This window comes from Nyctereutes procyonoides, unplaced genomic scaffold, assembly GCF_905146905.1.
Source record: "Nyctereutes procyonoides isolate TBG_1078 unplaced genomic scaffold, NYPRO_anot_genome, whole genome shotgun sequence".
NCBI classification, from domain to species: domain Eukaryota; kingdom Metazoa; phylum Chordata; class Mammalia; order Carnivora; family Canidae; genus Nyctereutes; species Nyctereutes procyonoides.
Genome location: NW_026575047.1, coordinates 2,795,303 through 2,820,332, shown reverse-complemented (window position 1 = coordinate 2,820,332; position 25,030 = coordinate 2,795,303). Strand labels below are relative to the sequence as shown.

Genomic DNA, 25,030 nt, shown 5'->3' with positions numbered 1-25,030 from the left:
ATATTCATCATTTACCCTTTAGCCAGGCTAATATGAGTGAGTTTAATGAAGTATGATTTCAAAGAGCAACCCAAAATACCAATTTGGAATACTGAAGGAGTTTCATATTTTGAATGCATTGAAATATAAGAAGAAAATAGGATGCAAAAAAGTTGTGGGGGACCCATTCTTAATAAGAATTAAGGAGCAAGTTATGAAACTAGAAATCAAATACGAGAAAAAAATATGGAAAGAACACAAATACATGAGGTAAAATAACATGTTACTAAACCATGAATGAGTCAACCAAGAAATCAAAGAGGAAATAAAAGGATACATGGAGACAAATGAGAATGAAAACACGATGGTCCAAAACCTTTAGGATACAGGGAAAGCTATTCACAGAGTGAAGTTTACAGCAACACACGCCTTCCTCAAAAAGCAAAAAAAAAAAAAAAAAGTCTCAAGTGAACAACCTAACCTTGCACCTAAAGGAGTTGGAAAAAGAAAATTAACAAAACTCCAAACCAGTAGAAAGGAAGAAAGAATAAAGATTAGAGGAGAATAAATGAGACAGAAGCTTAAAAAAAAGAATATAACAGATCAATGAAATAAGGAGCTTCTTGGAAAGATAAACAGAATTGATAAACCTTTAACCAGACTCATCAGAAAAAAAAAAAGAGACAGAGAAAGAGGACTCAAAAAAAAAAAACACAATTAGAAACAGAAGAGAAATAAAAACTGACACCACAGAAATACAAAGAAGTATAAGAGAATATGATGAAAAACTATACACCAACAAATTGGACAGCTTAGAAGAAATGATAAATTCTTAGAAACAGAATCAGGAAGAAGGAGAAAATTTGAACAGACCGATTACCAGCAATGAAATGGAATCAGTGAAAAAAAACAAAAACAAAAACGAAAAAACAAAAAAACTCCCAACAAACAGAAGTTCTAAAGCAGATGGCTTCACAGGTGTATTCTACCAAACATTTAAGGAAAAGTTAGCAACTATTCTTCCTAGAATAGTTCCCCTAGAAGAGGAAGGAAAGTTTCCAAATTCATTCTATGAGGCCAGCATTACCCTGACACCAAAAAGAAGAGAACACAGGCCAATACCTCTAGTAAACACAGATGCAAAAATCCTCAACAAAATATTAGCAAACAGAATCTAAAAATACATTAAAAAATCATTCACCACAATCAAGTGGGATTTATTCCTGGGATGCAAAGGTGGTTCAATATTTGCAAATCAACCAACAGGATACATCACATCAAGAAAAAGGGTAAAAACCATATGATCATTTCAATAGATGCAGAGCTTTTGACATATTACAACATCCACTCATGATGAAAACCCTCAACAAAGTAGATTTATTTATTTAATTTTATTGATTACCCTGGATGTTTTAACTTTATTTATTTATTTATTTATTTTCTTAATAAATTTATTTTTTATTGGTGTTCAATTTGTCAACATATAGAATAACACCCAGTGCTCATCCCGTCAAGTGCCCACCTCAGTGCCCGTCACCCAGTCACCCCCACCCCCCGCCCACCTCCCCTTCCACCACCCCCAGTTCCTTTCCCAGAATTAGGAGTCTTTCATGTTCTGTCTCCCTTTCTGATATTTCCCAAACAAAGTAGATTTAGAGGGAACACACCTCAACATAATAAAAGCTGTCTAAGAAAAATCTACAAGCTAACATCATCCCCAATGGTAAAAAACTGAGATATTTCCCTATAAGATCGTGAATAAGATATGGATGTCCACTCTTACCACTTTCATTCAATGTAGTACTGGAAGCCCTAGCCATAGCAATCAGACAAGAAAAAGATAAAAAGGCATCCAATTTGGTAAAGAAAAAGTAAAATCTTCACTAATTGAAGATGACATGGTATTATATATGGAAAACCCTAAAGACTCCACCAAAAAACTACTAAAACTGATATATTAATTCCATAAGGTCATAGGATACAAAAATCAATATACAGATATCTGTTGCGTTTCTATACATAATACTGCAGTAACAGAAGGAGAAATTAAGAAAACAATCCCATTTGCAATTGCGGCAAAAAAGAGTAAAATACCTAGGAATAACTTAACTGAGGAGGTGAAAAACCTGTAGTCCAAAAACTATAAAACACTGGTGAATGAAACTGAAGACAACACAAATGGAAAGATATTCCACGCTCATGGATTAAAGAATAAGTATTGTTAAAATGTCCATGTGACCCAAAGCAGTCTACAGATTTGATGAAATTCCTATCAGAAAGCAAATATAAGCTATAGGGACTATATCAAAATAAAAAGCTTCTTCAAATCAAAGAAAACTATTAACAAAACTAAAGGCAATCTACTGAATGGGAGAAAATATCTGCAAATGATATATCCAATAAAGGGCTAGAAATGACATATCCAAAATATATAAAGAATTTCTACAACTCAACAGCAAAAAACCTGAAATAATCTGATTAAAAAATGAGCCAAAGACATGAGCAGACATTTCTCCAAGAAGATATACAAATGGTCAACAGACATGTAAAAAGTTAATCAACATCATTCATTGACGGGGAAATGCAAATCATAACCACAATGAGATATCACCTCATATCTGTCCGAATGGCTAATATGAAAAAGACAAGAAACAACAAGTGTTGGCAGGATGTGGAGAAAAAGAAACTCTCGTGCAGTGTTCTTGAGAATGCAGACTGGTGTAGCCACTGTGAAAAAACAGTATGGAGGTTCACCAAAAAGTAAAAAAAAAAAACTACCATATGATTCAGTAATTTCACTACTGGGCATTTACGCAAAGAATATGAAGATGCTAATTTGAAAAGATATACGCAGCCTATGTTTTAGCAGCCCTATTTACAATAGCCACGATATGGAAGCAGCCTGAGTGTCCATCGATAGATGAATGAATAACGAAGACATATATACAATGGAATACTACTGAGCCATTCAGAAAAAATGAAATCTTAACCTGTGATAATACGGAGGGATCTAGAGAGTATAATGCTAAATGAAATAAACCAGTCAGAGAAAGACAAGATACCATGTGATTTCACTCCTAAGTAGAATTTATGAAACAAATTAACAAATAGAAACAGAGACAACCCAAAGAACAGACCCTTAACTACAGACAGCAAACTGACGGTTACCAGAGAGATGCATGGAGTGATGGATGAGACTGAAGGGGATCAAGGGTGCACTCAGAACGAGCACTGAGTAACGCACAGATTCCAACTGTGGAATCACTATAGTGTGCACCTGAAACTAGTATCACTGTATGGTTAACTATACTGGAATTAAAATGAAAGAAATAAAAGGGAAAAAAAGAATTAAAGGGCGAATAATTTAGTAGGTTGTTCATTTGGGGCTTTGCTTTAAAGGTTGTCTCAAACAGCAGGAATAGAGGTTAAGAGGTGTGTCATATGTATATTATGAAACTATTTTCCCCCCCAACAAATCATTGTTTTCTTAATGATCATGTTAAAAAATAGATGTTTGTTGTTAATGAGGCAATTTGGGTACATGGGGAAATACAGAAGAATACCACAAAATAATTCGTATTATTAGACATAATTACTATTATTAGATATATGGCGTTATTAGATAGATGGACTGTCAATCATCAAATGTTATAATAAATAAATACTAAATGTGAGGGAAATGAAGTTTCTCTCCAAAAGGTACAGCAATACTAGAGCTGGTATAGTTTTCTTATACACAGTGAGATCAAATCAAACAAGAAAAAAGGAATTAAAAACATAAAAAGTCCAAAGATCAGAACAGAGAAGCTGGATGAGAGTCAAGAAAATAGGACCAAAATCCCTAAAAACAGGGAAAAGTCATGTCATCACATAAAGATAGAAAGTGAAAGGCGGCCAGTGAGAATCTGTGCTACATTCCTAGGAGGTAAAGAAAATCCTTAAAAAACCCCCACAAAACTGTAAGATGAAAATGAATTCAGCTGAAAAGAAAATAAATACCTGAGGGATTTGGATAATATCATCCCAATACCAACAGTGACAAATTGGGTAGCTTCTCTACAGTTTTCTAACACATAACTTACGTCCAGCATACTCTATACAGTGTACACGTATGCCGATCAAGAATTGTTCTATAGTCCATGGGACCGATAGGGGAATCTTCAGCATTTCTTGTACCTGCTACCAGAAAGAAGCCAGGAGCTGTAAGCCCAGCTTCACCCTTGCAAGTTTCAATGTTAGGACAGTAGGAGTAGGAGACGGCAAGAGCTGGTGGCCAGTCTAAAAAATGTTCAAAACAGAAACCCGTAAGATAGCTATCCCGAGAAAGGTGCGATGAGCAACTGTATTATTCAAATAAATGTCAGAGAGCTATACTTAAAGTTAAAAGTAATATACAGTTGCGAATATTTAAAACACTAAGCAATTTTAAAGAGACCATGATAAAGGGAAAAATGGAGGTTGCTCCATTTTCAATGAAAACTGGTAGTGAAATGTCAGGTACTGGACAGTTATCACTAATCTAAGAAAAGACTGTAGGGATCGTGAATACAGCAATGACAGGAAAATACCGCCATCCTTCCTCTGTAGACCTCTGTGGAATTCGGGAGCCAATTTAGTGAAGAGGGAAACTGGGATAAGAACGATGATAGTTTCCAAGGGGTTAATGAGAAAAAGAATAAGAAAAGAGGAAAAGTATAGGTTGAGGATCGTGGGCATAAATATTTTCTGGGATCATCAAAATTGAGAAGCATACGAATCTACTCAGAAGACTTTGCCAAGGGCCTATCTGCTATTTCTGGAATATTTCCTCTGTGCTTTAACAAAGCCATCAGGGGAGTAATCTTACCCCCATTTTAGAAATGAGATAACTGAAGCACAAGGAAATTAGTGACTATTTCAGCCCTGAGCCTAGTCAAGTGTTGGCATTTGAACACAAGCCACGTAGTGTCCCATAGGCCATCTCGCTGAGCCACTGTGCTATACCACTAAGGCATTTCTTTATTTTGTCATATGAAATAAGTTTCTAACCAGTCAATGGAAAACAATAAAAGATACTTACAGACAAGGCCTAATACACTAATTCATATATTGGATTCCTAAGAAATTATTATTAAATATTATGGAGATGCTATTGATGTCACAACAGGGCAATAAAAAGCACCGAGGATAAAATGATCCAATAGGTACATGTATCCTGAATGATATTTGTCATTAATACATAGTACGCTAAATTACCAATAAAATATATTAAAATACCAATAATATAATAACATATAGTGATAATATGTAATAAATTTTAACATGAATGACAATAAACAAATATTAATGCAATTATTTAATATGAGAGACCTTTATTTATGTAAGTAATCTCCATACCCAAAGTGGGGCTTGAACTCATGACCCTGAGATCAAGAGCCACATGCTCTACAAACTGAACCAGCCAGGCGCCCTTAATAGGAGGGATCTTTAAAACATTCAATAAATTGGGACACCTGGGTGGCTCAGAGGTTGAGCACCTGCCTTCTGCTCAGGGTGTGACCTGGTCCCGGGATCGAGTCCCACATCAGGCTTCCCACGGGGAGCCTGCTTCTCCCTCTGCCTGTGTCTCTGCCTCTGTCTGACTCTCATGAAGAAATAAAATCTTTGAAAAAAACCTGTGAACACAATAAGGAAAATGATACCGGTTGTAACACACAGACTTTCTCTCTAGCATAGCTGTTTGATTCTCTTCATAAAAGGACTGTTTTCTGATGCCATGGGCAGTATTTGGGCATTCCACTTCTGGAAAACAGTTTCTACTCTTCTGTATACCACTAGGTTTTAAAATAGAAATTCCCCAATGACCTAATGACCTGACTATAAGTCAGTTCCAAAAGGAAAGCTAATGGTTACAGCCTTCTGAAAAAAAAAAAAAAAAAAAACTGTGTACACGGAGCATCAATCATCAAGACTAAGATCTTATTTCTGCAAGCATGTTCTTTTATATGTGTTATTTCTCTATTTGCTATGAGTCTATTGTATTTATATGGGTAGGCATGTAATAATTTATAATATCATTAGTTGTAACTATGAGTTTACTAATAAATATATAATATTAATATAATACATCACTGTATCGGTAATGTGTAATACATAATATAATAAAATACATAACATAGTAATGTGTTATTCTATATAAAACATAATGTATAATATAATGAATATAGACGATAAATTATCTGTTCTATTTATTACTTATTTATTGATATTATTTCTTTTCATTATTTATTTTAATTCTCACAACCAGAGTGTGTCAATTAACAGTAGAGCAGTAGAGCTTAATAGTAAAACTGCAAGCAAACAAGTATAAATAAAAGTTCTCCAACCATTTCTCTCTCTTTTTCTTGGAGGCACAGATACTCGAAGGACCCGGCATTGGTGCAATGGCTTTACTCGTGTTCTGTCCTTTTGTGTAGCTGGAATGTTGTATTTACTTTGGACGATATTACTGTCCAGAATGGCATACACTGGGCTTCATGGACAATTTGAGTGGTTTAACGGAGTTTTACATTAAACTTTGCCATTTTAGAACCTGACAGCCCATCCTAAGAGCAATCATTAGTTGTGTATTCATTCTGTTTTTCTTTAGTGATGAGTCCGTACTTACAGTGAATTCAGAGAGCGTAGTCCTTGGAAAGCGTCCGGTGCTAGTTCAGAGATCTGATTATTGCTCAGGTCACTAAGATGAGAAATAGGGTTAGGTTAAATTAAATAGAACGTCAGGGAGGATTTACAGCAGGAGAAAGCTATTTACTGCCTTTATGCGTCCATTTTGCACTTATTAATGCCTGTATGAAATTTGTAACGTAAAACATCTGAAGAATCTTAAATTAAAAAAAAATCAGACTTTTAAGCCAATTGTTGGCTCTTTTCTGAAATTATTATAAAAGATGCCTTGGCCTATTTTTGAAAATAGAACATCTAAGATTTGACAGCAAACCATATTGATCACATGTGTTCACACCGGTGTGAATCAATATGTTAAATTTCCCAGAACTTTAAAATATTACATAGTTTAGCTCTTAACATTGTAGCCATCAGTCACATTACCTAATATTTAAGCTGTCAAACACTCAAGCATTCATACATAAGCGAATGTCTGTATGGTCATGACCTGTATGATTTTTTAAATTACATATATTCCAGAATAGTATTCACTCACATTCTTCTAAGCTTTTTATATGGTGAGAAAGCTCCAGGAGGGATGACCTTGATTGAGTTCTGTTCCAAACGTCTGCAATGAAAAAATTCAATTTTTAAATGGAAATGTGAGCTCTCGGTGATGTTTAATTCAAGCCCAGGATTCATGTCAAGAAGCAAAGCTGATGCTCTTCATGAGCGAGTCTTTTTTTTTTTTCTCAAAAATGACTACTAAAATTAATAATGCTGTGCCCTAAATGTGGAGCAAGATTGGGAATAAAAACAAGGCAATTATACAATGAATAAAAAATCTCCTCATTTTTAGGCATTACAGGTCCATTAATATTTAAGTCTGGACTTTGTATAAAGGAGAAAGCACGAATCAAAAAAAAAAAAAAAAAAAGAGAAAGCACCTGTAAGAAACTAACTTCGAAGTATATTTTAATAACCTCTGTATCACAAAGAGAAATATGTAGTAACACTGAATAGATGTACAAGAGGTTTTAGAGATAATTGTAACTCTTTCACAAAGGAAATTACTGTTGAGTGAGTATTAGATTTTATAAACCTTTTATTTCCTCTACAGAAAGCATATTATAGGTTGAAAAAAGCTCAGAAAATTAATTTTGCAGCTTTTTATGAGGTAAAATCTTAAATTCCAAATCCATTAAATACTATACGCATTTTCAGCAAGACTGGCTGGACTCTGAATATGTCGTGTGAAAACCACTGCAGCCAAGTGCATTCAAATGCAAGCGTTTTTACCATGCATTGAAATCAGAGATGAAAATAATTCTACTCTCTGGTTCTGTTATTGGACAAAAACACATTTTTTTCCTCATTTTGTTATGAAAGACACACACACAAAAAAACAGATTTCATTAAGTGTCTTGGTAAATATTTTATCCATCAAAAAATGTTGCCTCTCAACTTCATGTCTATCCATGGGAACATCGTAATAAACATTTTTCATCCTCTTCTCTTTGAATCCTGGAGGCTGACTCCTGGGGACCATATATCCCAGGCTCACTCTTGCTTTGGTGGAGTTTGGCCAATAAGGGGAGGCACTGCCGGAGACTAAAGGGAGGATGAGCCAAGAAGCCAGGATGTCCTCCCCTCCTTGGCCTTGGGGGGATGTACCCAGCAGGGGTCCCATTTTCTTCCTAAAGTTAGCTCCTGCGGGGCTACCTCCTGACTTTGTATAACACCAGTTTCCTCCTATATCTTTGTGGCCCTGCAGATAGAGGCAGCGTTCTATTCTGTGTCACCTTCACAATTGCTTAATTCAGTCCTCATATAAATCCCTCTATTTAAAGACCTGGCATGAGCTTCATTTATCTGTCTGGATTTAAAAAAATATATATGCAAATATGTAGATATATATAAATACATATTTATATAATATACAAAATATATAAATACAAATAAACACATATATTAATGTATATAGATGAATATATGTATTTATATATAAATGCATGTATTTATATTGGCATATTTATATATTTATGTACAAATACAATATCCATCCATAGAGTATACTGCGTCACATACATTGGTTCATTTTTGCTGAATGTTAGTAATACTTGAACATGTAGGCAAAACCAACATGTAATGAACACTGAATCAAAGCAAACAAAATATCCGCAGAAGGTTAAGCAGCAATGCCTACATTTTGGTCTTCATCTAATTCCAAAGTCCTTCTCCTCCCAGTTCCAGGCTTTTCTTCAACAGCCTCAGGGGTCACTCTGACCTCATCTCCACAGGCAATGGGTTCCCAACACTCTGTGGCCTTTTGACTGTTGAGAACAACACTTCTTCCTTGGATGTGGCATTGTCTGCCTCTGGTTCTCTACTTGTCTCTTAATTTCTAGATTGACCTCTTGATCCTCTAAATCCAGTTAATTCTCCCAAGTTACTATCCTTTCCTTTCTCACACAAAAGGTAAAAATCCTTTTTCCATAATAGGCAACACTAGTTATGATTCGGTCCCTCCAGAAAGCAGAAATTATTTTGTTTACATTTAAGATAAAGTTTATTTACAAAATACGTAAAGAAGAAAATTCCATCTGCTTGTAATGTACCACTCAGATGAGTGAGTTTTAGGTTTTTTGTTTTGTTTTTGGTATGCATATTTATTTTATAATGGAAATCTTACTGTATAGAAAATTTTGAGTTGTTATGCCTTATATCAAATATCGTGTCACGTTTTCCTAATACCATTAGATATTTTGGAAGATGTTATTTTTAATGTCGTTATAACATCCAATTATCAAAATGGACCAGAGTTCTTTAATCCTTCCCAATTATTAGCCCATTTGGTTAGTAGTAATTTTACATTATTATGAATAATATCATTTAGTTATTTTAAGACAACTGAAGCCTTACTATATCTCTCAGGTATGGTTACTTGGATCTTTCTCTCTATACCCAAGGGCATCCTCTCGTCTGCGCCTCTGCTCTCTCACCGTATTCTAGTCATTTTTCATATATTGCTCCTCTACCCGGTTTGTTGGCTCCTCAGAGGCAGATTTGCCCCAGGAGACAAAAAATAAATCGTATGAAGAAAATATGGATTTGGCATCTGGATTATTTATCTAGGTCTTGAGAAAGGGTATTTTTTTCAAAAGCTCTAAATATAACAAAGGGTGTTTAAATCATTTCACAGTTACACTATCGATTAGAATGTCATAAATTGATGGTTTAGAGACACCTTTTTTTTTTCTGTGATCCATTCTTGCAGTTAGATTTTAAGAAGTTTAAAATGTAATCAATGAAAATACAGTGAAAGCAAGCTATAGACGCCACACTATTGACTGGAGGACTTTCTTCACATCTAGGGCAATGAAACATCATTTTCTTTTCTTATAAATTTGCTCAAACTACTATAAAGCAAAAAAAAAAAAACTATAAAGCTATGATGAGAAAAAAATTCAAATTATTTTTGTCCAGTATATTTCCTTCAAAGCAACAGTAATGTGAAACTAGGTCATACGATTAATTTTCATAAATATCATTTAAAGTTCTTGAAATAGAAAACCAGTAATCATTCATTCATTCACCCTCTGTACTTTACCTGTGCAAAACATACTATATGAATGGAGTTCAGTGGTGATCGGAAGCAAGCATGTTTATACCCTCATGGAAGTTTTATTGATAAATGTCTAATTTGCAGTTACACTTCTGATGGATTTGTTCAGTATAAGTTTTTAAAACATGATATATTCAGCACTGAAATATCAGTAACATTAATTCACGAATGTGGTCAAACTAATGCTATCATGTAATATAACTGAAGAACTTCCTTAGATACTTTAAAGTTCTTTTATTATTTTAAAGTATTTGAATCTGGAACACTTATGATCACTAATTGTTCTAACTGAATGGAAATATATTTTAGTATGACAACTAAATTCATGTGTCTAATCTACAATTCATGTCATTGACAAATATTCCTACTAAAGCAAACCAAAGATACATGTGCGGCTATATGTTTTTTTAGAAAATGCATGCATAGAAAGTTCTAAAACAAGGAGAATTCATGATGAAATAGTGTTAAGTATTACATGCAAAAATAACAATTCCAACGTAATACAGTGATGCTGCATGTGTCATTCCTTCTTGCAACGTACCGTGACTTAACCTTCACACTGCAAACCATTTCATTTACAACATATGCAACAGAAAGCTGAACAATGACATGTAAAATGGATTTGGTTGCTTTTCTTTATTTATCTATTTACTTCCAACCTTTGTTCCAAAAAAAAAAATATTTGAAACAGAGCTTATACGGTTATTTACACTGACTCAGCAGCTAATTGGTTTTTACGGCACCGCACCAGCAGTCCATTAAGGCACAATGTAATTGCCTCCTTCATTCAAACAGATTCTCAAGCAAGAAAACATTCTACCACTGACAGATGTCAACCAATAAATTTTAAGATGTTTCAAAATGTCCATTTTCTCCTCTTTAGTGAGCAAACAATAAACTAATGTGTACTTCCCTCTAAACTTTCAGATGTCTGAGATCCTACTTCTCATTATGAGAACTTTAGAATATATTTTTAAAACTACAAGCAACGCACATCTCAAGTGGTGTTCACACTCCTATAGAAAAGAGGGGAAAGTATTTCATTCAGATCATAAAAAATAAGGAAATATAGCATTCAGGTGAAGGTTAAAAAAAGAAACAAATGAAATGTACCTTTTCTATTTTTGCTATCCTGTAATCTTCTATTTTAATAGCATAAAATCTGCTGAATTTTATAGAGTGCAAATTTGAATCCATTGTTCCATGAAAAATCTAATTAAAAACATTCCAGGGTTACAAAAACAGATAGTGTCATGGCTAAGATATATTTGCATGCTGCAGATAAAATCCACCATGATTAAGAGCCTTCCAAATGTTAGTCCTTCATAAAAATAAGATTCAATATATTGAATTTCAAAGTAAAAATATATTTAGAAAGCTGTATATGGGAGGAGGAAAATTCTATCAACCATATACTATATGGAAGTCTTTCTCATGTGTGAGTAGCTCCACAGAATGTACGTGGACAATTCCAAAACATTTTATCACTCTGTGTGTGTGTGTCTAGTTTATATAAAAGCAACCTGCTGCTAATACTTCATCAAAATCACAAGGAAATTTTATTTAGAAGTTCCATGAGATAAGAAAATGGAGACAATTTTCTAACTGCGCCATCAAAAAATTCAGAAGTAAAGTATGTTTAATCAATAAAAGTCTTCCTCTCCTCACTCACATACACCTTTTCCCCTTGTTCTTTAATTATTGCTTTAAAAAAGGTCATGTATGTCGTCACACTTATAGAGGGATGAGCTGCAACCAATATATACCACTTTCTGATGCCTATTTTAAACACTGTAGAAAATGGAAAATTATCAAGAAATCGCTCTAATACTGTATAGGCCCTTAGAACATGGCAATGACATGCACGTATACCTGAGCTCTGTGACATAAAACACTCTATGATGGTTATTCACGAGGAGATCTTAGAACAGTAGAGTATATAACTCAGTACAACTTGGGAATTAAAAAAACTCTAACTAGTTCTGAAGCCATTTATGAGATAATAATATCAATTTATTTTAAATGACACTTCCAGCTCGCTGGTTTTTCAATTCTCAGGAATTATTTTCAATACTTTTCAAGCTAAATTACGTTGACCAACCATACAAAGTAACATCCACATGCCAAAGCTGAAATAGCTCTCTCCAAGAGGTATTATGTTTTATATATGTGTGTACATAAAGATAAATATGTATGGCTTAGTGACTAAAAGATAAACATGTATGGTTTAGTGATTAAAAGTATGAGCTTTACAACCACTGATAAAACTCTGTGGACCCTGCAAAAATTAATTTGCTTCTCTGTCTCAGTTTCTCTTTCCAGAAAATGAAAATAAAACTTACTATAAAATATATTTTGGTAAAAATGATGAGATGTAGAAAAATGCTTTTTTTCTTGCATGAAAAATGGTGAAAGAATTAAAATATGGGGATACACATGTATATATTTGTAATCACACATATAATAAGCAGCACTAGATAATAAAACATCTATAACACATAATAGTTTCACGCACACAGATTATATACAGAAATGAATCTGATACGTGATTTGATCTCTAGTATGAAATAAATATATAGGATCACAAAACGCATTTTTAAACTAATTAGCGGTACAGCTTTGCAGACAACCCAGCAATTATGTATTAAACACGTACACGCATAGATCCTTCACAGAGAGGCTGAAAAAAACATAGAATGTTGTAATTTCCACGATCAACATGATTAAAATATAGAGCATCTTAGGAACTCAAAAAGGTTTTACAACATCAGTAAAGTATGAGTTTGGATTGATTGTGTCTGTAACATACAGCCCAGATGTTGATTATACATGGCAATAAAACTGACAGTTCTTTGCATTTTCCCCATCTGCTTTTAACATAAATGGCAAAAACAGCTGCCAGAGACTAGAATGTAGATTTAATGGGGAGGGGGGGCGGGGAGGGGGGGTGGAATGACCCTAGCTTCTGAATCTTGGCCTGCTCAGTGCAGCCAAATATTCTCATCATAGGTAACGCCAATTCAACATTTGAAAAGGAGGAAGCAGCTCTATTCCTTTGACATTAGGGATTCTCTTGCCTATTACATAATAATTCTAAAGTAAGTACTTGATATTTCTGGACTAACTTTAGCAGTAAACGTATGCCTTGAAGTCCTCCATACATCTATACAAAATGATGAAAAAAAATATTTTACAGCGAAACACAATTTCTGTTATATAATTGTAGTCTCTTTAGTACTTTGTAAATTTAATTAATACCTTCAGTAGTGGAGTGACTATTTGCCTCTAGAGGGACATATTATGCATCTAGCCTTAGGACGGTGGCCATTCTAATGGATTATCAGTCATCCCCGCCATGGGATGACTTGTCCCTGAATATTGTCCGTTGCCTTAATCTTATTTATTTTTTTGTGTGATGTCGTTCTAGGGTACATGCCCCTGAGGATAAATTCAACTGATACTTTCAGAGTAGAAATAACTCTTCTTCCATTTGGCCTTTAAGCGTTTAATGCAAGACAAAGATGTGTGTGTGTGTACGTGTGTCCAAAGGTGTGTGTTCTCACTGACTTCTTATTCTGACAGCGACCTAAATGAACATTAACGTTCTCATGGGTGTATTCACACGGATATATATTCAAATGCAAAGATACACTCAAAACTCACAATCACATGGTTTAGATTTAGACGGGAAGACTGGCATAGGCACATGGCTCCCTGATTTCAGGGGGACAGAGTATAGATTCATAAAGTCAATAACATTAAGCTTTCATAATTTTTCTTTAGCAATTCAAGAAAGAAAAATAACTCAATGTTCTGCTGCTTTGTTTTCCATTAACGATGAAAGCCTTTTGGACACTGATTCTGAGTCAGGCACTGAGCTACGTTGTCCATTTGGTAATAATTTTAGTTTTAGAAACATTATGCAAATTGTCTTTCCACATCGCTTGTTTAACAGCATTACTCAATGAGTAGATCACAATTGGCCTTCTCCCCTTGCACCGATTTATCGTCCAAATTATCCATCATCTTTTCCCTTGAATTTAGGTAACACTGTGGCCACTAGTAGTATTTGAACTGTATGAATTTTCAACTTAGTCTTTCCAGATGATTACAGAGCCATAAATCTGTAGCTTAATCCCCCAAAACACATGCTGGTGATCCGTCAGATAATAAAGAATATGTTGACTATGCACCAGCTGTCTTCATTTTTATGTTAAAGTCTACACAGGTCTCATTGTACCTCCGATAGGTCTCCATTTTCTTTTCTGTAGAAGTTTTTAGGGAAGTAACCACAACAGCACTAGGGTCACTTCTTGGGATGGTCTTCCATCCTTATCCACTGCTACGCCCGCCTTCACCATGCCCACGCCCTATAGACTGTTGCTTTCACATTCCTAGAGTACGCTTTCCCTCCAAACCATTCTCCCCTGGGTCTTAGGGTGATTTTTCTAGCATATCTAATCATATCATATCTAAGCATATCTAATCTACTACCTGTCTCAGAACGCTTCCTTGTACACCATTGTTATTAGGAGAGGTGATTCTTCAAGATCAGGCTTTCACTTCATGGTCTAGCAATCAAAAACTGCTTTAATTTCTCAAACACATACTACCTCGAACTTTTCTGGGACTTTGCACATGCTTTTTCCCTCTGTCTGTAAAGCCCTCAATTTCCCTGCCTGCAAGACACCTACATCCTCCTACCTGGAGATTCTTTGATTCTCCCAGGCAAGCCAAGGTATTCCTTTCTCTGTATTGCCTGTGTGCATTTTATAACTTATCACACAGCTTTAAAATATTCTCTGTGTGGTTTTGATTTTCTGTACTGTAAACATCGTGAAGGCGGGGAGTGTGTCCTTTTGTCTATAAGGCCTGAGGCAACTGAGGCAAAGTAGGCCCTCAAAAATATTTGTTGAGTATGTAGTACATGTAAAAATATGCTATTTTCCCACATGTTCTTCTTCTGTTGCAATAATACTCATGAGACTCCTTGGACCTTTTTTTTTTTTTTTTTTTGAGAAACCAGTTGGAGTTTTCTTTTCTTAACACCTTAATCTCCACTCTAGTTGTTTTAGTATTTTTAAAAATTTATTTATAAATGAATAAATTCTTTTTCAATTTATTTATAAATTTTACCGTATTTTTGCCAATTATTTATAAATTCTACCGTAATATTTTCACTTAACTAATATAAAATTTTGATTCAGTCTTCTATGTCTTTCTCTTAAGAAAGCCATTATAGCTTTTTGCTTAAATGATCACACATCTCAACAAAACATACATAAAGTACGAGTGTATACATACATATATGTCACATATGTAGCTTTTGTGAAATGAGGTACAAATAAAAATAGGTAAGAAAATAAACTGAAAGGGCAACTGACAGAAGGGAGAAACTATTCTCAAATCATATATTTGATAAGGTATTAATATCCAAAATATATACAGAACTAATAAAACTCAGTAGCAAAAAAAGCAAATAATACAATTTAAAATAACCAGAGGACTTAAACAGACATTTTGCCAAAGGAGACGTACAAATGGCCAATACATACATGAAAAGGTACTCAACGTGACTAGTCATCAGGGAAATGCAAACCAAAACCACAATAAGCTATCACCTCTCACTTTTGCGATGGTTATTACCAAAAAGACAAGAGTACCAAAGGCTGGCAAAGATGTGGACTGTTGGTGGGAGTGTGTACTGGTGTAGCCCTTTTGGAAAAAAGTATGTAAGTTTCTCAAAAGATTAAAAACAGAACTACCACACGGCCTAGAAATCTCACCCTTGGGTGTATATCTGAAAAAAAATGAAAAGAGTATCTTGATATGTCTGTACCCTCATGTTCATTGCAGCTTTATGCACAGTAGCCAATACATGGGGACAACCTCAATGTCCTTTGACAGATTAATGGATAAAGAAAATGTGACACGCACATGCACACATTATTCAGCCACAGAAAGAAAAAAATCCTGTCATTTGCAGCACAGATGAACCTGGAAGACATTATGCTAAGTGAAGTAAGTCAGAGAAAGACAAATATTGTAAGCTACCACTTGTAAGTGGAATCTTTAAAAAAAAAATGCTGATTTCATTGAAACAGAGAACAGAATGGTAGTTGCCAGGGGCTGTGGGGATGGGGAAATGGGAAGATGTAGGTCAAAGGCTACAAATTTTCAGTTATAAAGGAGTGAGTTCTGAGGCTCTAATGCACAGCACGGTGACTATAGTTAATAATATAACACTAAGAGTAGATCTTTGGTGTTCTCACCACACACACAAAGAGCTGACTATGTTGACTATGTGAGGTGATGGATGCATTAATTATCTTCATCTTGACAATCACTCCACAATATACACATTTATCAAGGCATCGCATTGTGTACTTTAGATATATACAATTGAATTTATCAATTATTCCTCAATAAAATTGGGGTGGGGGAGAAGTTGAGAGAAACAGGTAATAATATTCTTATCATGAATACAGATTCTTAATAAAAACTGCATCCAATGGATATATGTAGCTTTTCAAAGATAACCATTTCACTATTTCATCCAATAGCAATTAAAGATTGTTCAAGATACACATATGAAATTGAAAATTCAGCCAAAATAAATATGAGCGCACTCCAATATTATTAGTGAACTGAAAAATGGTCTATGGAACTACAAGTATAGTCGAATCTACAAATCAGTTTTGCACCATTTATCTTAACACTATTTTGCGGTGGAGCTCTCAGAGCTGCTGGAGGGATTACAGGACGCATGGCTACTGATAACCCAGAACGTGAAATGTTTGTTCTGACATAACTTGATAGGGATCTTTGTTTTGTATACCGAACAATGAACTGGCTCTCTGCATTCTGTATGAAGCTAAATTACAAAGAAAGGTTTTTTTCTGGGTGCTTGATTAATGATAGAGTCATAAAATGAAAATTACAGAAGATATAATCCAGAAACATGAAGAAGTAAAAATAAGAATGAACAAAGTTTGCATGAACATCTTCTTTTATATCAAATGATTACTCCTTCCATAAAATATATGGTCAGAAAGAAATCCTATTATTCTGTTTTCCTAATTGTAACTATGTTAGTTAGCACTAATCAGAACTCAATCATTGACTTATGTACATATTTTGATGATGGCTTTATTTTGATCCTAGGATTGTTTATCTGATGACGTTTCTAGTCAAAATTACTTGATAGAAAAAAAAATCTAGGTTTTTTTATGAGACTTGGGGGGATACGTATGAAATTTCTGCTATTTCCGCTATTGGAAGAATCTCAGAACCAAATATGTAAATTTAGTCCTAATTCTCTACATCAAAGTAGATAGGTAAAGTGATAGCTCCATATTTGAAATTAGGTTTGTGTAAAAATTACACAATTACCAAATTAAAAAATCAAAAAATTATTTTCCACGTTACAAAAGAATTAAAAGTTTTTTGCTGACGTTAGAGACTATGCAGCTTCCTGCGTTCTGTTTGAGCAGGTCTGAAACAAGCTTCTTTATCATAAAAAAGGCCTTAACTATGATGCAAGATCCTTTTTTTTTTTAAAGCACTAGGTCATAAATATTTCTACTAGACATAGAATATCAGAGTGCTGTCATCTCAGCCTGCAAAGCACAAAATTGTAAAAATATAAAATTCAAAGCCAAAAGTCATGCTACATGCTAGCTAATTCTGTGAGTGGATCTGAAGTAAGAAAAATATCAGGAGTGTAAAACTGCAAAATGCTAATCAGTGCTCCAGTAAAACTATCAACTGAAGTATTTTCACTCTTAAAATTATTTTCTTGACTCTACCTACTTATCCTTGCACTTAATAATCCTTAAGTTGGACATATCTTTAAATTTTTAAACACTTTCAAAGTGAAACAATTAAATGCTTCTGCAGTGAAAACAATGTCCCTTTGAAATTATCAACCTACTTTTTATTTAGCAAAGTAAACTCAGATTATAGGCTATTTCTTTCTTTCATATCAAATTACATTAAAAACGGTTATCACTTGCTTTATTTAGTTAATGTTGTCTAGATAGTGAAGTCAAGGTAATTTACCTGCTATAAAAATTAGTCAAACTGCATGCTCCATTTATTTTAAAAAATTTACTTTCAAAATCATGGCATATGAGAAGAAAATCATCCAATTATGCAACTTGATAGCTGTCCTACAGCTGAGACATTACCAAGTGCATGATAAATAATTAAACATTCACACTTGATTTCATGACTCTCTTAATAATCTAGTACAGAACGGGCAATTTAAAAACGTGTTAATCAAACCGAACTTTGGTATCCTTACCTATAGGAAGTCAGATGACTTGGTCATACAGTATGGGGATCAATTTGGCAAGTAGTATTTATTAAAATTAAGGATTCAAAAATTTGGAAGGAGCAAATACGGAAATAGCCTGCAAAAAGGTTAAATGTATATGGGAAGAGTGTTTGTCTAAACAGAAATGGAGGAGAAACAAGCATTTTAAGTTATATTCAGCATCATAAATGTAGGTTGTAATAAAATAAAACGTTTAAGAGTCATCTTTTCTTTCACTTCTTTCTGCATGCAAGTGACCCAGAGGAATCCAAAGAAGCAAAAGTACTCCCAAACCCCACATCTGACCTCCATCATTGTGAATCTCTTTGAAAGAACCTTCTTTATTGCTAGCAGAGTAAAAGCAGACCAGTAGTCTACACCATGATGAGCTTCTTTTCCATTTTACCTATTTGAGTAGCACATCCCCAAAAATGTATTATAGCTTCTCTGAATTTCCAGTCCATCTCAGAAAACACTGAATCATCCCTCAGAAGACCTGGGCTGACAACTTTGCTACCATCTTTTCTCCCGTCCCGTAATTTGAACTTCTCCCTGCCCTTCTTTGAACAAATAAAAGAAGAATGTCTTGATTTCTAGTTTCTGAGCCCTAAACAAGGCAAGCAAGAGTGGAGGCAGTAGGACATTGGAGTAAGCAAGATGTACTAAATTGTTACAATCTATGTTCTGTTTTCCATGATTTATGGAGCTTGTGCATAATGGTTTGAACAGGTGATACGCCACAGAAAATCCATAACCAGATTGAAGAGAACTAAATGTCTACTTTATAACGATCCATCATATCGTATTCAAAATTTTATATCTCAAACATGACTTAAGAAATTAATTACGAGGATTTGATATGTAGAGAATCGATTTACTAATAATAATTCTGCTGCCATGGGCCAGATCATGTAAGACTTGCCTCAGACATTCCATCTGTATGAAAAGCAGGTTTTGTCCAGCAGAGTTCAAAGCAGCAAAGTGCTGGGAAGATCTCAGCGGGGGTGGGGTGAAGGCAACAGATTCTTTTAAACTAACTTTATCTTTTGCTATTACACTTTCTATTTGTCCCTCTTTATCAGTCCACATTTTGTCATTTGTCAGATTGTCTATTTACTATGAAGAATGGAGGCTTGGCGGCTCTCGCAAGCCTGTCCTTGTCTCCAACACTGTCCTTCTCCTGGTCCCCACTACACTAAGCGTCGGCGTGGACTTGGCGAGGAACACAGACACAGTCCTGCCCTCAGTTTGCAGTCGATTCAGGAGAGCCTGACATTAACCTAAATACGAAATTACACCATGATAAGTTCTATGCGGTAAGATCCAGGGAGGTCTGAGAATATTTGACAGAGAATAGGAGAGACGACACTCCAGTAGTTGCCCGTAGAAAGCAACATGAAACAGCTCTCATTCTTGGTCATGTTATTATACCTTAACACCTGTCTTTATGCTCCCTCTATGTTCTCTCCTTGTGGAAGTCTCTCAAAGCTTCTCTTGCCCTGTTTTTCCGAGTATCAGTCTTCTGATTTTTTTCAATTCTCTCTTCTACAACGTCCCATAAGCCCGCGCCATGTTTACCTCTCTTTTGCAGCTAGATCAATGAAAGAGCATGAGCTCTGGAATCAAATACATCTCAGATTGAGGCTAGTTTAGCCATTTCACAATTGCAACACCTTAAATACAATTTCTTAACATTTTTGGCCTCATTAAAAAACAACACCAAACAGAAAGACCCCAGCGGACTGAAGTCAGTCTTTGAGGGATTTGAGGTAAACGTCTACAGGCTTCATTAGAGAAGAAACATGGCCTTAGAGAAAGAAGACCTCTACGACTCATCTGGAGGATGGCTGGATCAATGAACGTATCTAGAGAAGGAGGTTACCTATTAGATACTGACTGGGTCAGCCTAGAAGAGAGAAAAAGGAGCTTTCAGACACCTGCAGAGAGTGGAATCCAAGTCAGTATGGGGAGCAGGCAAATTTAATGAATTAATTTTAAGTACTGCAGCCCCATTTTTAGCCCTTTCCATTAACTATCCTTAATATTAATCAACTCTTACTGTATGCTTAAAAAGCCCTCTTTTTTTTTTCTACAGGCAGAGAGTGGGCCATTCCTTCAGTCTTTATTTTTCAGTTTTGTTTAATATAGCTCCTTTTATTATTTTTTTAAATATCTTATTTTTATTTTTATTTTAGATAGGCTCTATGCCCAACTTAGACTTGAATTCACGGCCCTGAGATCGAGAGTCAGACGCTCCACTGACTGAGCCAGCGAGGCACCGCTAGCTCCTTTTGGGGATAAATCTGCTGTGAATGCTTATATTATACATTCACCCAATAAATATTTATTTTATATTTATCAAGTGGCTATTAGGTGCCACGTATTTGATTTGCTGCTGGGCATTCAGTGATGATCAGAACAGAACCAGTTCCTGCCTCTGCCTTCACTGAGCTTCTACTTCAGTAGGGACGACAGGTGTTTAAATGAATCCACACAACATATATAATACATATATGTAAACAAACAAAACACAATGTAATAGTTAGGTGCAGTCAAAATAAGATTCCTAGTCTACAGATGGGATGACAGATTCTGGATCGTCGTCAGATCATTAGGATGATGAGGCCTCGTGGAGAAATCCACTAACATTTATCTGGCATGTGTTCTCTTGCATTAGTTTTCTACTCTATTTAATTTCCATCAATACCCCCCATCAAAAGCCAATGAGAAGATCACAGGATATAATGTGTGTACAGCACCCAACCCTGTTAGATAAATGCTGGTCTCTTTCTAGTCCTCCTTCTACAAATTATTGCAGCTGCGACTTTAAAAGAACACTCCCCATCTCACTTAACAAATAAGTGTCTGAGAGAATACCAGAAGTGTGAAATTACAGTTGTAAGCGCAACGCAGAAGAAAGAAAAGGATGAGTCAAGCTTCTCTACCTAGAATCACAGGCAGTAGATCACTCCTACTTGTAGCACATACCTACTTTCTTTTTGTTAGAATTATATTATGAGGCAGTTGCAGGAATAAAAAGGCAAAGCACATACAGAAGTTGAATGAAATGTCTGACAAACTTCAGGAAAGAAATTCTACTTATAATTTACGGTAAAATCCAGAATAAAAATTATTTGAAAAATATGGAGGGAGCTTATAAATTTCAGCTCATCGTGTATTAAAAAACTGAAATCTATAAAAATGAAAAAAAGAAGATGTTGTACAGCTTTACTTCCACATCTTATGAATCTTACTGATGTTCTTTATACTAATAAAAATAAAAGAGTAATAAAAGAAATGAGTTACTACGCTGCTAAGTTATGCCAGTATAATGAATGGTAATGGGGTATTTTGTTGGAGTTGAAGATCAATATGATTTATTACCAGATGCTCTACTGATAAAGCCGATAATGTAATAATCAGAGAAGTGAAATTCACCTAGAGCTTCACATATGTTGTCATCTCTACTTATAAATTTAATTTATTGTAGCTTTATCTGATACTCCACCTCCTCAATACGGGCAGAGCCGATGGGACATATTATTCAGTATAACTTTTATGTTACTAAATTTCACGATAATACAAAATCTATAGAGCATACAAAATAGAAGAAATGCTCTGTTGTAAAAAAATAGACTACGTGAGATCAACAACTTTAAATGTCACACACGGCTTTCGCTCTGTTGTAGCTACAGCCCACTGTTCTTTTGTCGGCCCACGGCGGTGTTCTTTCCCGTAACCAGGACTGGATCCACCCACTCCCATGTCCAGGACCATCACGCTCCCACTAATTCTCACACTCTCATCTCTTTCTCGCTAACCCCACTGGCTCTGACTTCCTAATGACTGCAGCTTTCTGCATCTTCAAATCAGTCCACGTCTGTCCTTCACAGAGACAACTGTCTTTAAAACAAAAACAAAAACAAAAACCTCTTTCTTAGCCAAGCTAAGCCCCTTTCTCTCTTACCTATTCTGGCCCTCTGCTGTTCTTACTTGGTTCTCTTCTATTGCTCTCATTGACCATTCCGTGGATTTAGCCATCAGCTTTTATCTTAAGCACTCCAAAATCTTTGCCTCAAGTCCTTGTCTGGCACCAAAATCCTTATAGTTTGTATTTTAGCACCTCCAAACATCCAGTTGGCACTTCAGGATTTCACAAATTTTGTTTACCATCATCTTCCTTTCCAGTTTTTGCCCTGCCCTTCAGCTTCTTACATACAATGACACAACCACCATTCCTCTAACCCTCATACTTGAAATTCTGGCACCATCTTTGGTTCATTTTTCTCCTTTAGTCAGTCCCTCATCTCACCAAATGCCCGATCCCATGAATTCTGCTCCTATATTAACGACCGTACCCACTTCCACATCGTCATTCCTACAGCTACTTTGCGCCTGCTCTTAGGACATCTCCCCTTAATCAACATGAGAGCTGCTCAAGGAGGCTTCATGCCTGGCGGTCTGTCCTTTGCTAAACACACAGCTGTCAGATTAACCTGACGGATTCTGAAGATTCAGACTAAAAGTCCTATATTCAGATGCATTCCAAATAAAGATTTAGGTCCTTCTAGTATCAAGGCCCTCCATGAATTGGTTCTGACCCACCTTTCCAGCTTTATTTTCCTGCACCCCCATGGGCTCCAAATGCCACCCTGAGCTCCTGTTTGGTTGTGTCTTGCATTTCCATTCTTACTGCCTATGCTTACAATGTCCTATTCATTTTGAAAGCCCCTTTCCTCATTTTTGCATTTCTGTTCACTACCCGTCCTTCAAGGCCTACCTCAGATGTGACTTCTTATATGAAGGCTTCAATGACTGAAGTATTGCTTCCTGGGATACTACTCTATACTATAAACACACAAAGCTCTGCGTGTGTTATTTCATTTCAAATTAAGAACAACCCTTAGTTTCAGACGAGGGGACGGTCTCACAGAAGATAAATACCTTGCTACGATCTCACAGATAGCGAATGGTTCTAACTATGTAGGCTGCTGCCTTTCATGAGCCACTGTCACTTGACCTCCACTTTCCGCCTCTCTGTAGCTACCTTGAACTTCCTTTGCTCCTCTCTTACGACATGTATTAATTTGTACCTCATTTCATAGCTTTTAATTTCCATGTCAGGTTTGCGAGTCATTTGATGGAAGATCTCTGGACAATCCCTGCTGCCATTTCTATAGTAAGTGTTTACTTAAAAAATGCTCTTGCCTGGATAGATGAATATACTAGTCTCCCATATGAAAACTTACTATGTCTTTCTACTATCTAGTTCATCCTATATTACATCTTCTGACTAAAATAAAAGTCCTTCCCTAATCTGCAGCTTGAAAATTATATGGAGATGTCTTTCTGAGGCATTATTTTCCATGATGTGCCAACATGCTCCTGTTATACTAATTAGGCTCAACTGTACGATCTCTAAAATGGGACGCTCACCACCACCACCTCTGTCCTTCGTTCCTGAGACTTCTCTTTGGTGAGATGTCATTTGCCCCTTCCAAAACCATTTATTATCCTTTTCCCAAAGATCAGCTAAAAAAAAACTTATAAATGCCTTCTATGAGCAAAATTAAAATTCCAATGACTATAATATTATGAGCACACGTTATTTCAAGTCTGTGTCAAACATCCACAGATTCCAGAGTCTTTATAGATGATCACGTCTTACGCTGCAAAGCTCTAAACATACTTTTAAGCACTCATTAGATACTTTAAATATCATTAGTGGATCTTGTGAATTAAAGTTAGTCTTATATAAAGCAAATGAAAGTGGCTAACAGACAAAACATTACATTACATAACATTTCAAAAACAGTTTTGAAAAATAATTTTTGTGCCTACTACGTAAACTTCTATGAAGTTAGTCTTACTTTTATCATTTCAACCTAAAATGCCCTAAACTGTTTATTTGACCTTTAAGAATTGGCCTCTAAAACAACACCATGATAGGCTCAGCGGTTATGAGGTGTTGTCTCAGTTAATGGATACTGAGGTAAAGATTTTTCCCTACTGCTTACTTCTCAAGGTGCGAAAAGCAGTTCATTTTACATCTTACATGACCTTGCTTTACCCACAGGACTTATATTTGGCAGAACAAATGCACACAGCAGCTGCATACAAAATAGAAATACTTTGTCAAGACGATTTTACTTTTGATAGAGATAGGCTCCTGTAAGTTAAAATGCTCAGTAATTAAAAAATCTTATATATGCTGACTTGATTTTATCCCTTTTTTTTATATTTTGTGATAGACCATACAGTAGTGCAAACAAAATAGTGAAACTGCATTTTAAGACATGAGCTCTTAAGGAGGGAGACCATCATCTAGTTACACTGTTTCTATGATTTATTCCCCCAGTTTGATCCTTCTCTTGTTTCCTCACTGCAAGCTGGGCAGGAGGAGCAGATCTACAGACCCAAATGGTCAGACTATGAACAACCACTTACTTTTCCCGAATAACCTA

At 35.4% G+C, this 25,030-nt stretch overlaps 1 protein-coding gene across 4 annotated transcripts in view; it reads right to left on the bottom strand.

Moving 5' to 3' along the window:
• SLIT2 (slit guidance ligand 2) overlaps positions 1-25,030 on the bottom strand; it is a 350,454-nt gene that overhangs the window by 90,832 nt on the left and 234,592 nt on the right. For all 4 annotated transcript variants that reach the window (XM_055326217.1, XM_055326219.1, XM_055326216.1 and 1 more), the window contains exons 10-11: positions 7,181-7,252; positions 6,626-6,697 (exon numbers count right to left, since the gene is read on the bottom strand). In XM_055326217.1, the coding sequence (XP_055182192.1) occupies positions 6,626-6,697; positions 7,181-7,252 (144 nt within the window). The remainder of the gene's footprint in view (positions 1-6,625; positions 6,698-7,180; positions 7,253-25,030) is intronic.